The sequence below is a fragment of the Opisthorchis viverrini genome (genome assembly GCF_000715545.1).
Source record: "Opisthorchis viverrini unplaced genomic scaffold opera_v5_147, whole genome shotgun sequence".
Lineage (NCBI taxonomy): Eukaryota > Metazoa > Platyhelminthes > Trematoda > Opisthorchiida > Opisthorchiidae > Opisthorchis > Opisthorchis viverrini.
Window position 1 is genome coordinate 1031013 of NW_008751803.1, and position 15949 is coordinate 1046961.

At 44.4% G+C, this 15949-nt stretch overlaps 2 protein-coding genes across 2 annotated transcripts in view; one reads left to right on the forward strand and one right to left on the reverse strand.

Moving 5' to 3' along the window:
• Nucleotides 1-2845, forward strand: part of T265_06800 (hypothetical protein) — a gene marked incomplete at both ends in the record, with an annotated part of 64526 nt that extends 61681 nt beyond the window's left edge. Inside the window, 2 exons of the mRNA XM_009172165.1 lie at nt 291-386; nt 2735-2845. Coding sequence (XP_009170429.1) covers nt 291-386; nt 2735-2845 — 207 coding nt within the window. The remainder of the gene's footprint in view (nt 1-290; nt 387-2734) is intronic.
• A 1844-nt stretch (nt 2846-4689) lies between these two features.
• Nucleotides 4690-15949, reverse strand: part of T265_14140 (hypothetical protein) — a gene marked incomplete at both ends in the record, with an annotated part of 39974 nt that continues 28714 nt past the window's right edge. Inside the window, 7 exons of the mRNA XM_009172181.1 lie at nt 4690-4969; nt 5327-5506; nt 7080-7443; nt 8958-9265; nt 11274-11585; nt 13191-13640; nt 13740-13836. Coding sequence (XP_009170445.1) covers nt 4886-4969; nt 5327-5506; nt 7080-7443; nt 8958-9265; nt 11274-11585; nt 13191-13640; nt 13740-13836 — 1795 coding nt within the window. The remainder of the gene's footprint in view (nt 4970-5326; nt 5507-7079; nt 7444-8957; nt 9266-11273; nt 11586-13190; nt 13641-13739; nt 13837-15949) is intronic.

Sequence of the window (15949 nt, forward strand, 5' to 3'; positions counted from 1 at the left end):
TGGAATCGCCAGAATAACTGGGCCAAGATAGGACGAGGACTATTCAAATGAGCAAACTGAACACAAGGTGCAGAGATATTCATAACATGTGGGTTAGTAGAAGTGCCAATGTCTATACGTATTGAGTCCTTATGTCTTTTGACCATACGGTCAAAGTTAGAGCACAAAAGTGCTGTTTTCTGGTCAACCACTGACATCAGTGCCTTTCTCAGCATCGATAATTGTAACGATATGGATTTTTCAACCATTTCCTTTGGCAACCCCTTAATTGTACATCTGATTGATTCCAGTCACTGACGGTATTTCCTGAGCGAGCCAAGTGGCAGGCTGTAACGCGTTTCCATTCCTCTCAGTCAAATTCGAACATCGGCCGAATTGCACTGAAGGTGAGTTTCGCAATGCCAGCATCAGCCCACATGAAAAAAGATGATTTCTTTTGTTAACAAATTAGCTGGACACTTAGAACTTCCTTCAGAATAGTTTAGGTAATAATGGATGAACTGATGGAGACATTGAACCAGTCTTATTCTACTTTTACTCCCAATTCCGGGCAACGTAATGAACTAAATTCAGATACTAACCTACAGTTTTATGAGGCTGAGTCAGCTTAGACCTTAGACTAGTCGACTCTATTCCATACAACCCCTGAACGCCCTGTATCCGGTGTAAGACTGAGGGAATATGACTGAAAGGCCGACAGGATGGGACAGTTCTAAAGCTATTAGTGCGCCTACCTTTTGGCTCATACTTGTCTTGTCCATGCGAGTCACTTCAAGCCCCAAAGTGCATTCAAAGGAGCACCTGATGACATATCCTAGGAACACACGTGGTTGACGACTGCAAATCATCGTTCGACTAGTTCTGTACAACAATGGTCACAGAGAATCAGATCCAGAAACGTTGTGGGCCAAACACTACGGAATGTTCGAAGTGTTAGTATGGGTTTTGTGGCCTTGGAGACAGGAAATACACACATAGTGAACCTAGATAGGAACAACCAGAAATCCGAAGGTGGGTTTAAACTCTCTCCGTTATTCGCCTGTGCCTAACACTCCCAGCTAACTCACGCTCTTCACAAGGAACTTCCTACTCCTCGTTTGCAATGGCACAAGGGTGTTAGCCACGGCAGGAACCTGACCCCGGCAGCAAATTAGATAACCTGTGGCAGAATCTTGCCCATGGATATGTCTGAGTAAAGCATTATTCCAGTGGCATGCGGATCTCGTAGACCTAAACTAACTGAGATGAATCTACTTCGAGTCTATCTCACAAGATGTTGGTGGACATCATATGGATGCTGCGATTGTATACGCCTGAGGGCAATCTTTCACGAAATCTGTTTGACAAACGGTCCGCTCCGATACAAAAGCAGCATCTGTGCCCTCTATCCTCTATCTATTCTTTACCTGAAGTCTTATTACCTACGTAATTTTTTTCGTGTCTCGTGGCTTACACGCCTGCCTGCGTTCTTGTTTCTGTTTGTAGCGGTAATTCTCAGACTGACTGGTCGCCGCAGAGGGCGACTCTCTCCCTCTTTTATGTGCAATACATGAATATTGAAAGCCGTAAACTCTCAACGACCAAAAGAGGTCCCCATCCCGAAGAGCACAACTGCATTCCACGTCGAGAAGAATCTAGTATGCGATTGCCATTACTGACCAGTGAGGAGATATCGGCTCCACTCCTGTAGGACTACGACTGTGCAAAGACCTAGAGCCAGTGCACAATTGCTGCATTTTTTACCTGAAATACTAAACGGTACACGCCATCAGGGAGTTCGAACCCATACCCTACGCACAGGAATCAAAGAAAGTAAATCCAAAGAACTCTCCTGTTGTCTTGGTGCAATCATTTTGGTGAGTCTATGCCAAAGGAGGGAAGCACTGGACTCGAGTTTCGATCTCATCAGAGCTAACCAGTAGTATGTTTGGCGGTCTGAATTCCTGACATCTGAAATGCCAAACGAGCATTACTCTATGCCAAAGAGGGAAGCACTGGACTCGAGTTTCGATCTCATCAGAGCTAACCAGTAGTATGTTTGGCGGTCTGAATTCCTGACATCTGAAATGCCAAACGAGCATTACTCCGCTGTCATACGCAGGCGAGAATACTAATGCTTGAGCGGCGACTGGTTTCTCCGACGACTCCGATGATGACCCATTAAAATGTTTTCCTGTCGATCCATCGACCAACCAATCAGGGCTTTCTGGCCAAGAAGGCTTCAAACCTGCTGGACACTTTTTGATTAGTTGTAGGTGGCTGCTAGACTTATAAATTGCGTATTCACTCGCGTTTGAACAGTACTCCTGTCTTGGTACACTTATTCAGGTGAGTCGACACCACAGAGGGGAACCGTTGGTTTCACTCGCTCGTGGCACCACTTAACTGGGGAGCTTTGATAGGCGGGACAAACACGACAGCTGTTAGGATACCAAGGGTTGATCCAGTCAGCCCAGAAATACCAACCAAGGTCAGGCAATGCACGCATTCTAGCTACGCGGTCACCGAATAATCTCGCGGGCTTCCGTAGCGGTCAAAAGGCGAGTGTTTCAGAGCATGGATATCGCACAAAAGGTGTTGGTTTTCTGGGACTAAATGCATGATGTAGATTTAAACACAATAGAATTAGAACTCCTAATGACCCCCTGGTGTGCACTTTGCAAGAGCCTCGGCCAGCGAAATTATTAGAACTTCGCACTGGTGCCTGGCTACATTATATAAAATAGTATCCAAGGTATTTGAGGAGTTCGAAACTCAGAAGGTTCAACAACACGGTCCAGCGGATAACACCCTGAAGTTGGAAGTCAAAAAGCACATGTCCAGTTCAATTCCGCCTGTCTCTTGAATCCCAATAAAGGCGAAGATCTCAAGATCCAAAAGCTCTGCTGAGACATCCGGTAAAGTTCAAAGTCAATGACTTGTTCACAATCACGTCCTTCGAGATGGTCGATGAGAATTCAAATGAAGTATTCCACTCACCAACAGTCTGATGATCGTCAGAGGAAAACAAAAGCTAGCCAGGCCATGAGGCACGTCCAGAATTGGTTGTTAACAAATGGAAGCATATCGTGTCGGGTACCAGGATGCCCGAACCAGACAGAGTTAGACAACACGCCACCGATGGTACGTGCAGTGGTGTGCTATCGCACAATTCTGTTTCTGTGTTGCAATGTCAGATCCCAAAAGATTGGTGGGTTCTTATGTTCCCCGACTTTGAAGGACACTGACTACAGACGTGTTTTCCTTCGTCCTATATTGACCACAGATGATTCACACCATCAAAACTTAGCTTGAAATCTAATTAAGACCCATAGATTAGGTCCGAACTGGCTATCGATTCATTCGAGTTTACCAACATCTTGGACCGGAACGATATATCTGCCTTCTTCGATATCCAGTCGATATTCACAGATTTTCAACTTGAAGAAGAATATAGTTCTGTGTTGAACAACACAGTAGACGTTGTGAATGGAAGAATGTAACCATGCGGAGCTTTTCCCTGCCTTAACTCATTTTACCTAGTCCATTTCACAAGCGACGCAAGAACATTAGTCCCCTAGCCTTGTTAAGTACTTTGTCGCTAGGAAGCCGAAACGGATACTGAGGCGTTCAGTTTGGCATGGGCCTACCAGGACAGAGCAGTACCCGCGCGACCAATGTACAGTAATTATGTTCGATCAGGTGGCTGTTGATTTGTTTACCAAGTGGCTTGTAAAGGTTTCGTTACGATTTGAGGAGAGATCTGAGTTAATGCGCCAGCATACGTAATTAATACGAAAGATCGTGGTGCTTTTGAGCACCAGACATTCGATCTACTCGGTGTAACTGATAGGCGACGGTGTATACGTCAAAACGGAAACACCATATCTACCGACCCCACAAATGTGATACAACCGAGGCTGCAGCTCAAGCGGATATTCAAAGTAGATGCTGCGAAAAGTGGGTTTACCCACTCAGTCATGTGGAAAGAACCCTTCTTGTTCACCAAGTGGCTTGTAAAGGTTTCGTTACGATTTGAGGAGAGATCTGAGTTAATGCGCCAGCATACGTAATTAATACGAAAGATCGTGGTGCTTTTGAGCACCAGACATTCGATCTACTCGGTGTAACTGATAGGCGACGGTGTATACGTCAAAACGGAAACACCATATCTACCGACCCCACAAATGTGATACAACCGAGGCTGCAGCTCAAGCGGATATTCAAAGTAGATGCTGCGAAAAGTGGGTTTACCCACTCAGTCATGTGGAAAGAACCCTTCATCCATGACCCCTTAACCGAGGCTGAAAACCGTCTAGCATCAACCCTCAATTCCATATTGTGAATTTTTAACGGTATTCTAAAATATGATACAGTATAACACGGCCCTCTACCTGACACGTTAGTGGTTGATAAAACTGTTCACAAATTTGCCACGTCCCAATACCTGTATACTTCTGGTAGCAAACTATAATTCTGACAATCAAATTCGTAAGATGAACTAAGTGCTTTTGTGCAACAAGAACAGGCCAACAAATATAATAGGTACGTAAGTTGAAGTCAGGCATACCGAGAGCAGGTGATTGAGGATGTGTGACACAGAGAAGCGTTGCAGTTCCACCAACAACAAGTGTTATTTTCACTTACCGATATCTCTTACAGTGAGCTACGAAGGATTTGTACGACGGTAAAGACTGCTTTAAAATTTTTCCCAGATTTTCCCAACCCATGTGAACACGCGGAATTTTGGAATAAACGACCGGTTGCCGTTTGCTTCATCTTACAAACACCAAGCTTGTAGAAATCCCCTGAGTAAGAAAACTAAAACTATTCTTTTATGAAATTTTATAATACAAAAGATACATAGAAAGAGGAAAATGCATCTGCTGGACACTGGGAAAATCGTTCAATTGAGCGTGACAAGTTTTGAACAAACAAGCTGGAGACGACCAAAGTAGTTTGTCATATTCTCTTCCAAGTTCTCATACATCTAAAAACGATGGAGCAGAAAATGAGTGATGGGAAATGCTCAAAAGACATCAAGGGAAGTGAAAATTAAAAATCACAGGCCATTGAACAATTATACTTACTTCCTACACAGAAAACAGCACGGAAAAAAGGATGCGCCAGAGAAAGGGCTGTGATGCACACGGAGAAATGACGTGTCCTTACAAGCCCTGCTTAAAAACAAGTGCCCATATTAAACATGAACCGATCGAGCTGTTGAAATGAACATCGAGAATATCACCCAAGGACATTGCGGCAATGAGATTCACTGGTGCGTCCGGCTGACTGACCAATAAGCGGGAAAAAATAAGAAAAGGAATGGAGATACTACGCAACTTACAATCTTGCAGGCTGGAAAATCATTGGACAGCAAACGTAGCGCTTCCGAAAGACGAACAATCAAATTGTGTGGCAACCAGATGGGCTGAATGCATAACTTTTGATTTTCCAAGTTACACCTTGTATAGCCTGACATCGGTCGCTGAGGACAAAGAAAAAGAATGGAAGGAAAGGTCAGCCACTATAACAGCGCATCAACGGTTGACAACATTCTTAATACCGCTACCTCCTCTGGGTAATATCATGAAGGTGGAGTGCTATGAGCCACAGTACAACCACTTTTGTGTGTGTCCGAAGCGCAGAAAGCATAAACATGAATCGTATTATACTGGAACGATGGACACATGCTGCTGTCCACCTAACAGTTCACTGGATGGCAAAAATAGCATGGGGACTTAGTGCGGAAAAAATATACGCGGCCTCAAATAAAAAAAATAGTTTAGCATAGCCACTTAGTCAAGAGTTATGAGAATTTCGTATCGCTGAACCACTTATTGAATCAGAACGTTAAGTGCTGAGAGATTGTGCTCCTCTACAACAAAACCATAGGTTGAAGTTTGAAAAGCTCTGATACGAAATAGAATAGAGAGAAACAAGTCTTTAAAGACCGCTGAAAGTCGATACAGACGACCTAGGAAGAAATTGACGAGGCCAATGCGAATCCCATCAGTCTGCAACCACAGCTTACTGTGCCTACAAACTGCAAGGTGAGTACTGACAACCTTGCATATACTATTAATCTCCTACATGCTCATTTACGAGAAAATACGGCATCCGGTATGTAAGCTGAGCATATTTGAAATGTACCCGGAGTGTTGTGGGCATTGGCCAGAGGTGACCCGTAACTTGATAGTGTCCTCGATACGATCTTGGTCCGATTGGGAGTCACCTTTGCTGGCAACGAACTAAGACTGCTTCTTTTCAGGACGCTGCTGGTTGAAAACAAAACGAAGAAGAACTTGCAAGTAGCCCAGGCCTAGACGAGGGAGGTCGGAGGGATAGAGGACCGGCGTTCTAATAAAAGTGATGATTCCTTGATTATCATATCGAACCCGATCCACGGTCAGCTGCGGTGCCCTCGCGGCTCCAGCTAGTAATTGAAACTATCTCCTGCTTCCAAAGGCACGCAACTCAGCAGAAATTCCACGCCTGAACATCACGTGTGGAAATTGGATGCCACAAGAAAGCCAAGCCTGTTTGATAGAATCGATCAAGTTTATTACCTCAAAAATGGAACGGCTATCCATACTTACCACAGAGAATTATGTTATTGGTCACCATCTACGGTAGGCTGGGAGCTGGGTTGCACCAACTGATGAACTAAACCACCCAGGAGCAGTAAACAAGGAATAAAATTTGAGCCATAAAAACATTAAACATCCCTTTTTCCAGGTGAACCAAGGGAGCTGCAGTTGCAGTCACGTAGTTGAATGCCAATATTTTGTACTGCTGCATTAGTGCACGATGGCTAACCATGAGCTCGTTTTCCGAGCTCTGATCTAGGAGAGTATTTATATGACTAAATTTGTACAGGTTAACGTGCAGACATCCATACTTGGCGAGGAATACAGACCAGCTATGCATGAATAATTGCAGTTCGATGTATTGGGGACACACAGGTTAGAGACAGCACAGATCCGATGCTGTGGAACCCCTCAAATAAAACCGATAGGCCATTCGTGGAAGCACACTCCTGTAAAAACCAATCATCGCAAACGTTCAAACTCCAGTATATGAGAACATCAACAACTCACCTGCAAACCAGGCGTGGAAGCTTCCGTGAGTGAAGTAAGCGCGGTGTCGAGCATTTGCATTGTCAGCAGATAAGCTGCTTCCACTCGGTCGTAACGCATGTAAAGCCGAAGTAGTCCGACGGGTCGTGCAGTCACAATGGCGGGTGATACAAGGTGAGAGACAAGCCACTGAGGCAAATGAATTTGATTAGGTTTCGAGTTCAGAAGGTGTTCACAAGCAATTAGGTGCAGTTGTCCTCCACCGCCATTCACTAGTGGACGATGATTGTGCAGGCTGCGCAGAGAAGCGTTTGCTGTAGGCGGATCTAAACGTGTCAAGACTACCTCCAACAGGCGCCAGTACAATTCGCTTATGGACAGGTTCCTGTCAAAAATATATTGTCAGAAGAATATGGTTAACAGGCTAGTTATTCACAGTTAGGTATTTCTTTATAAGACGTCTAGCAGCTAACAACAAATTCTACGAACTAATTCAGTGTAGGCGAAGCAATATGGGAGAAGGAGTGAAAGGAGGATACGTCCCTCAGCTAATCCTGTTCTACAAAATGGAGAAAACACGGAGGCATGCTGCGTCTAACCACGAGACAGAGTAGGATTGAGTTTCAGGATGAAGTTGAAACCCGGATTGATACAGTTGAGAGCGCACAAATTAGTCAAAAAGCTAGTCAACTGAGGAAGCCTCACTGAACAAGCATTTTGGAAAACGAAGCGTGTTTGGAACGCGGAAGCAGTATCCCAAAGACACCAACAGAACGCCTATACTAGAGGATTGACGAAATGTTGAATTGTTGCTTTTATGGATGCAGGTGTGAGGTTCGTCGCAGCGCCATGGGTTCGCAGGCACTAACTAGCTCAAGGAACCGGATATTTATTTAACACTTACCTTTTTTTCCAAACTGCAAGTGTAGGAAAGCCTCAAACCTCTCACCAAGATGAATATCCTTTCAGAAGGTGGATATGCGGAAGATTATGTTTAGTAAAAACTTACCGATGCGCACGAACAGAGTTGGTGACTAAAAGAACTCCGCGAATAACAGCTTGATATCCCAGTTATGGTTCATACTGGTCTATCTATATTTTGCATTAATTACAAAATATCTACACAAGATGGTCAACCGCAAAGCATGATTCGGTCATTTATAGGGAAAGTGCAAGTTCCTTGTGGTTAATTGCAGGTTTTATCGGGACTTATGTATAACATTGTTGCCGGTACGATCTTAAAACTACTACATTTTCATACTAGGGAAAAAGCACCAAATATAGGTTCAGGTTTTGAAAGAACATCTTAGATTGTGTAGCTGTATCGGGAAACGAAGACTATTCGAGCCGTTTTGGACAGTTCCTGTGACTATCCGAAGCAATCGTAGTGATCGGGCGTTCGTAGTGATATTAAGGTCCTGGTTAGACCACTCGTGACATGTGTGACACAAGTAGAAGTGCCGAACAGACTGACTCTTGAAAATTCGACGTTAGCCAAACAGGGTCGCTACGCATGGTACATGAGTGCAGTTCAGACTCTGGTATTCGATTGCACTATCTATTTGCGGTCGGCCTTTTGCAGTGTGTGCACGACCAGAAAATATCTCGATAAAACTGATCTGTTGAAATAAGCTCAAGGGAGGATTCAGAGAATGCGTTTCAGGTAAGCAATCTGATGGTGCGATGTTGATGTATCGGTATTTACCATTGATGTGACAATGGTAGTTGGCCTATCAAACTTCAAATCGAGACCCGTCTAACTTTCTACCCTCCTCACCCGAGTATTTCTTAAAGGACCCGCAAACTCAACATTCAAGTCGACAGACTGAAATAAAGCCAACATAAATGAATTTGCAAAAGAAGCAATGTATGGGAGGCATTTTGAGCTGAAAAGCCTACCAAGTGCTTGTAGCAACTCCGCCTCCAGAAGCATCCTTCCTCAAAACGCTCTCATTCAGTCGGTGCAAAGACTGAATCACCAATTCCGCTTCATATGACAATGAGGAAGAGACGCTGGATAGTCCGGGAAGACTAGGCGCATCGGTTATCGAATGTGTTCCAGAGGTGGACGTCGAATTCCCATATCCATTGTGCATAGGCCCTTGAGTTCTCGAAACATGCTGAGCTAGTTCCGCACAGCGAGTGGCGACGGCACTCACAACAGGGGTACAGTCCAGTCCAAACTGCTCGGTTAACCTTATAGCTTCCTGTGATAAATAAAGAAACGGATCGAGTGGGCTCTGGGTTACAAACAACCAGAAACATCATTGATATCTGATTAATGCTTGAATCGAAGTTTGTGCAAGAATTCTTGGAGCCACCAGGAAAAGCTACATTAGGAAGCAGCACAACATTCATGAGAAACGCTCCCTAGTGGAGCAGGCTAAGAAGCTAAGGTGGATGAGCGACCGCAAGTCCTAGTTAGGAACACATTCAGACAAAATTTTGTACTTTTCAAGTGCGCACAACAAGTTCTTATTTCACGAACTTCAGGAGCTGAAAAGCAAATGGATCGACAGGGTCTATATTTTCTATACCAACCTTGTACATTCCTACAACTGCATCTATGTGGTAATTGTAAACTCGACCAAATATCATCATCACCGGACCATCCCACCTATTTTCGAGAGCTGTATGACGCAGCAGGTTAGAGATCCGCTACCTGACTATAGGAGTAGATCCTAAAAAATCTGACCGACTTGAAAGGCAAATCTGTTCAAGTAGCAGGGATACGAGAGCTTGATGACCGCATTCAGTCCGTTCTATGTGAAGACTTTCGCTCCACGTCAAATGAATCCAAGACCGGAAATTCCGATACAACAACTCGGTCGATTCAGTGTAGGGATTATGTGAAAATCATGAGAACATCATAAACGAGAGATTCAGCTGGGTTCCAGGTGAGTCTCTCGAAAGGATCAAATTAGTTTGCAGATGAGTGTATATTCTCAAATGAATATAGTTCTGTACTTGGGGGAGAAAACTGAAATAGTAATGCAAGTTGCAGCGTTAACGAACTGGTTTGGGACTGAATTGTTCTTGGCTTCGGGCAGAAAGCAGTTAAGCTGATTCGACATGTGAACGATTTAATTGGGAAGCGAGTTATGCAGAATTGACGAGATACTTCTCAAGCGTAGGAAGTCGTGCAAAAACGAGATGATCCGACTCATGAGATTGTCATGTTTTCTTTACGAAACAACAATGGTTTGCCATCCAAACACGACGAAAAGACCGCAACTATACCCTATGATTAGGGTCGATGGGCTCAGTGGTTACAGCGTGAATTTACTGACCGGAAGATCCGCATCTCGACTCCCCCTGTCAAGGCATGGGCAACCTGGAAGTGACATGTTAAATTATAATTGCTCAGCTGTGTTTCATTAGTGCGCAAAAACACGGCGGGTTAGGTATACCCAAATAGGTGGCACAACTTAGCAACTTTTCTCATAGTTGTGCTCGATATACTAGTCTATGCTGGCGGAACTCTGGGTAGGCTGGAGAACTTGGCTATGAAAACATGTCACCTATCGAGAAGTACCTCTGTCAAGAGTTATTATTCGGTCTTTATGAAACAACAATGGTTTGCCATCCAAACACGACGAAAAGACCGCAACTATACCCTTATGATTAGGTCGATGGGCTCAGTGGTTACAGCGTGAATTTACTGACCGGAAGATCCGCATCTCGACTCCCCCTGTCAAGGCATGGGCAACCTGGAAGTGACATGTTAAATTATAATTGCTCAGCTGTGTTTCATTAGTGCGCAAAAACACGGCGGGTTAGGTATACCCAAATAGGTGGCACAACTTAGCAACTTTTCTCATAGTTGTGCTCGATATACTAGTCTATGCTGGCGGAACTCTGGGTAGGCTGGAGAACTTGGCTATGAAAACATGTCACCTATCGAGAAGTACCTCTGTCAAGAGTTATTATTCGGTAATGTTGCGGAATGGTGCCATTGGTGCTGCATCATAGTCAGGAAAAAAGCTGTGTCCTTTCCAATAGTGTCCCTCATTCAGTGGATACTAAAGCACTGCAGATCAATGTACGCTTTTGCCGCAGAACTGTTACCACGCTTGTGCAACCTGAGAGTACCGGTTGGTGTCTGCGTTAGGAGAGTGAAGTATGACTCATGATAGATTTACAAGTAGCACCCACATAGGGTCGAAGGAAAACGTGTTGGGGACATGATTAATATAAAACTTGATAGCAACTCACATCGTACAGTGCCAAAGATAAGAGGCTCTGAACAGTCTCCTGTGGGCTGCTGGACCCAGCACGCAACATGCCTTGCTCCCAACAAACCTGTACGAGGCGCAGTCTGGCTCGAATTAGTGTATACAGGCGCAACAAATCGTTGAGTTGTAAAATTTGCTTATCTTGAGCGAGACGGATCATATCGCCTGGCCCAGACGGTTCCGTCATTGAGCAATCCACTAGTTCGCCCTGACGAGAGGTCATTTCTGCATCCGTCGACAAGCTTGCGGTTTCCACATCAGGATCAGCAAAGGCCCAATCATTTTCAACAAGCTTTATGAGTTAGAGGAGAATGGTCAAGATGGAAGATAAATCATCTGATTACGATGAATTGTACGCAAACAGCAGTAAATCGTCATATTACATTCATATAACTAATCCTGGTGCTTTGTCATGCATAGATCGACAAGTGGCTCTCAACAGAATAGTAAACGTTTGCTAGCTGGTCCTACACACTCCAGTCTAGATCGGATCGGCGGCTTGCACACAGGTTACGCCGCAGCCGCATGTGGCCCATCTACGGTGAATTGGCGTCCATTGGAAACACCGTCGGCCGGGAAATAAGCAGTAACTGGCCAATTCAAGCTGAACTGTGAACAGAGTATTCGCTCCACATCCGGTAGCAGTAAAAAAGATATCCCAGACATACCGTGATAATTACGCTAGTAAGCAAAAAAGCGCTGCTGGCAGTACTATTCGGATGGACACTTCAAACACAACACGCCCGTAAAATAATCTAGTTCAACTTAGGCAATTGTTGTCATGGGTAAAATTTTCTTAAAACCGCAGCGTGAAATCACAGTGTCTGGAAATCGTTGCAGGTGGATGGTTGATAGCACTGGTCTTCAGTCAGCCTTCAACACGGTCTGCAGGCTTCCGACACACAATGTCGAGCAGTTGATACAGACTCATGGAGGTGTTGTAAGCGTCTGATATTCCTTGGTGACGCATTTCTAGCCGACCCCAACTATCTTCCATCATTGAACTGGCTATATGACGGTGGCCGAGAAGAAAACGCAGAAAGCTAGTCTTCTTCGATAGAAAGCCGCGTGCAAAACTAGCGAACCGCTAGAAATTGAACCTAATACAACACAACTCGCAGTCGATCTGGTCATAAACTATTGCGGGCACCAAAAGTTAGTAGCGAAAATGACGGATTGAGGGGAATATCACCCGGTTGAGACCCAAAATACCAGTACTAGGTGCACATATTTAAGACTGGTAAGTTTACGTTAACAGCTTTCATAGTGATTCCCAGGACGCTTTGGTGCGTAGGCACTATACACTCCCTCAAAAAGGCCACACTGTGCAAGTATTGTTACTACTAAGAATTCAATTCCTCTGCTGATACTCTGGGAGGTATCTATTCGTGCACAGCCAGATCAGCGAGGTGAGAAAATAGGTCTGAAAACCAGCAGTTCCGAAAGAACTGAACGGGAAACTCTTATTCGCTTCAAGAATAGTGATCACTGCCCTAGTCCATATCACCTAATTTAACGACAGAGAAATATACTCATTTGCAAATCAATTTGGTTTTCACGGGAGACTCAATTGAATCTCTCGTTGATGAGCCCCAAGAAGGGCGAAACCGGTCGTGGGTTGTCGAAGAGTTTTCAGCGACCTTGTGAGTAGTTTCCTTTATGAAAAAGAGAGAAAGAAGTTTGGATATCCAGTGTACATGCAGTACGAGCATCCTAATGATCGTTCGGAGGAAAACGCCCGTTTGGAAGACAAGTTTCTTGAGCGACTACAGGATGGTACTCAATAGTCTGCAGCAGCTCCGGATGATCTTGACTGTTTGAAATTAATGAATATACCTCATGAAACAACTTGGTCGACAAACTGTATCATTTTGTGGAAAAATTAAACGAAACGTACCAAGTGTAAACCAGTTCGCACCTCCTCAAGATCATGCACCTCACCATCCACATCGCTTGCCCGAGGCCACCGACCGTAGACGTCATCGTCAAAGCTGATCGCTCCTGGACGAATCAACCACTGATGTTCCTTCTGAACAATATACAACGCATTAATTGCAGCGGCCAGGTTCGCAGCTTGACGCTGCAATCCAAAAAGGAGTCGAGCACCACCGGCACGAAAGCCAGCGCCGTCCAGGGATGACATCGGACAGGTTGTCTCCTCCATCAGCCGATGGACATGCTCAAAAAGAATCATGGCTGCCGCACGATAATTCGAACGTCGGATATGGAAGGCGTACAAGACATCGTAATATGGATTGACGGTATAGGGTGGCTCTTTTTTCGAAAATGCAACGAAACTTGGTAGGACGTCGGTTGCCCTGGCACGCGCCTCCAGAATTAACACACACTAAAGGTAGGGGGAAGCAGAGACGAGATTTGATGACCGAGTGTTAAACAAGAACTCCTGCGTGAAAAGTGATATCTACAGTTTTCGGCAGATACCCACCTCCTGTTCAGCTGATCCGTAGTGAAAATCAACCAACCGAGCTGACTCCCCGCGATCGCAGAGAGTGGCGATGAGCTGACGCAGGCAGTCCCGCCGTCTAGATGGTTAGTGAATCAAGAGAGGGAATTAAGTTTATGGGCAACAAACATGACTCTAGCGTGACATTTTGAGATGAACATAAAGACATTCCGGGTGAATAAACGGCTCCGCTTCATGGATTATAATAGAAGACTGTGAAAAATGAGATAAAACAGTCCCTCCCAAGAGGGCGACCCCACAGAGCCAACATAACCAGTCACAATCTTTTATACTACGGAAGAACAAAGTGTTCATATCTGAAGCAACAAATAAGACAACCAAGCTAAAGTGAAAATTACGAAAACCGATACACAGGCTGGGGTCGGAACAGAACCCTACTCCACCCAATTATTTTTAGAACGCATCATAGATTGTTTTGAGAACCTTCCCGGCTGTCTGAATGCCCGACTCGAAGAAGGTAATCAACCTTCGATGGTCAGGAAAGCTCCACCTGGAGCAACTGATGATGGAGAACGGGACTGCTACCGTCTTATCAAACTTCTCGTGCAAACAAGTGGGGGCAGTTGGAGTTGACTGGACTGAAAGCATCCTATAGATCGATCTCCATATGGATATAAGTGGACAGATATTTTTAGTCAACAAAACAAAGGAAGTACTGAAAATTTTTCGTGCTAAAAAGTCCCAGTATTTTCGCAATTCCATACAAATCTCCAGACAGCCAACTAGAAAATACTGATGAGGAAATACAAGGATGACTTGGAAAGAAGCTAATGTATCCACGCGCTGAACTGCAAAAGTGAGACCAAGCGATTAGCAGAAGAACTTCAAGATTTTTTCGTTTTTGTTCTAGCCTATAAATCCCGTTTTGATAGGTGGATTCAGTGATACGACGTGGAGTATTACGTTTCTTATGGTTCCCCAAGAATCTTTTTCAACCATCACGCAATTTATTCCATCCCGCATCTGTCTAAACAAACCGACTGCTATCTTTGGATGTCATTGTGTCGTGAGATTTTACCAAACCACTACTCGCAACCATTGTGTTCTGTATCTTTGGATAGTAAGGAAAAAGTGGTTGACCACAACCCTGTCGATTCTGAATGAGACTCTTACGCAAACCAGCTCCCTTCATTGTTCAAAGTAAGTCAATCCTAGCGATAATAAACACAGAGTGACCTGTCCATTGAACATGAAAACTAAACAGTGTGAGAAACAACGAAAGATATACGCTCTCTTATTCCGAACACTCGACTAAACCAATCTTCCAGAAAGCATACTGGCATATCTAGAACACTGTACCAATTGAAACACGATGTGGTCTTTGTACAGCGCATTCAGTTGAAGGAAAGCAGAAACGAGAGATTCAGCTGGGATTTGGTTGTCTCCTCTGTTGAGGCCAAATAGTTGGGCAGATGAGTGTATGTCCTAGAAACAGTCATGTTTCTTCTACCAAAACGTCACACCCATTGGATGGAATGAAAAAGTTCTGGTCAGCAATTGGAATGAAATTCATAATTTACACAAATACTACTCTGACCGGTAGAAGAACCTAGAGTTGAAGAATTGGTGCCACAAAATCAGGGAACAAACCTCACAGTATCTGTGGGTGAAGAGATATTCTGTGGACACTTCGCCCCAAAACTTCAAGAAGCTACTTCAGGGAACGTTAAACGGGCAATGTTCCTCATTTTTTCATCAATCCTACCGCATAACTTAGGTCTGGAGTCAATACACCTCAAGCTTTGTACAGTTATGGTGCTGCAATATTTTGCCGGGTCTTATTCGAGTGGGAAGCAAGATTACATATCGTCCGGTTAAGGCATTTTCGCGAGGAGCGTGGACCACTGCCAATGTGTCGACACATTGGTAGCTCGGGTGAGTATACTGGTGGCTGATCAGACTGATGCTGATCCGTTAGCCGAGCTTGGTAATTGGCATGCAAACGTTTCATCCCCAGTGAACAGCTGAGTGAGTACTTCCTCCTTACCTACCTGCATTTACGTAGTTTACGAAGAGTATCTATTATCCTCTATTCCTTTGTTTGTAGGACAGACGACGCTCTATCTATCCGTAAGAGCCGGTGAGTACATGCCATCCTGAAAACTTTTCGATAAACCGAACCACGCGAATAATGCGAGTGTTGCCCACTTGACCGATAATGATCACCGGAT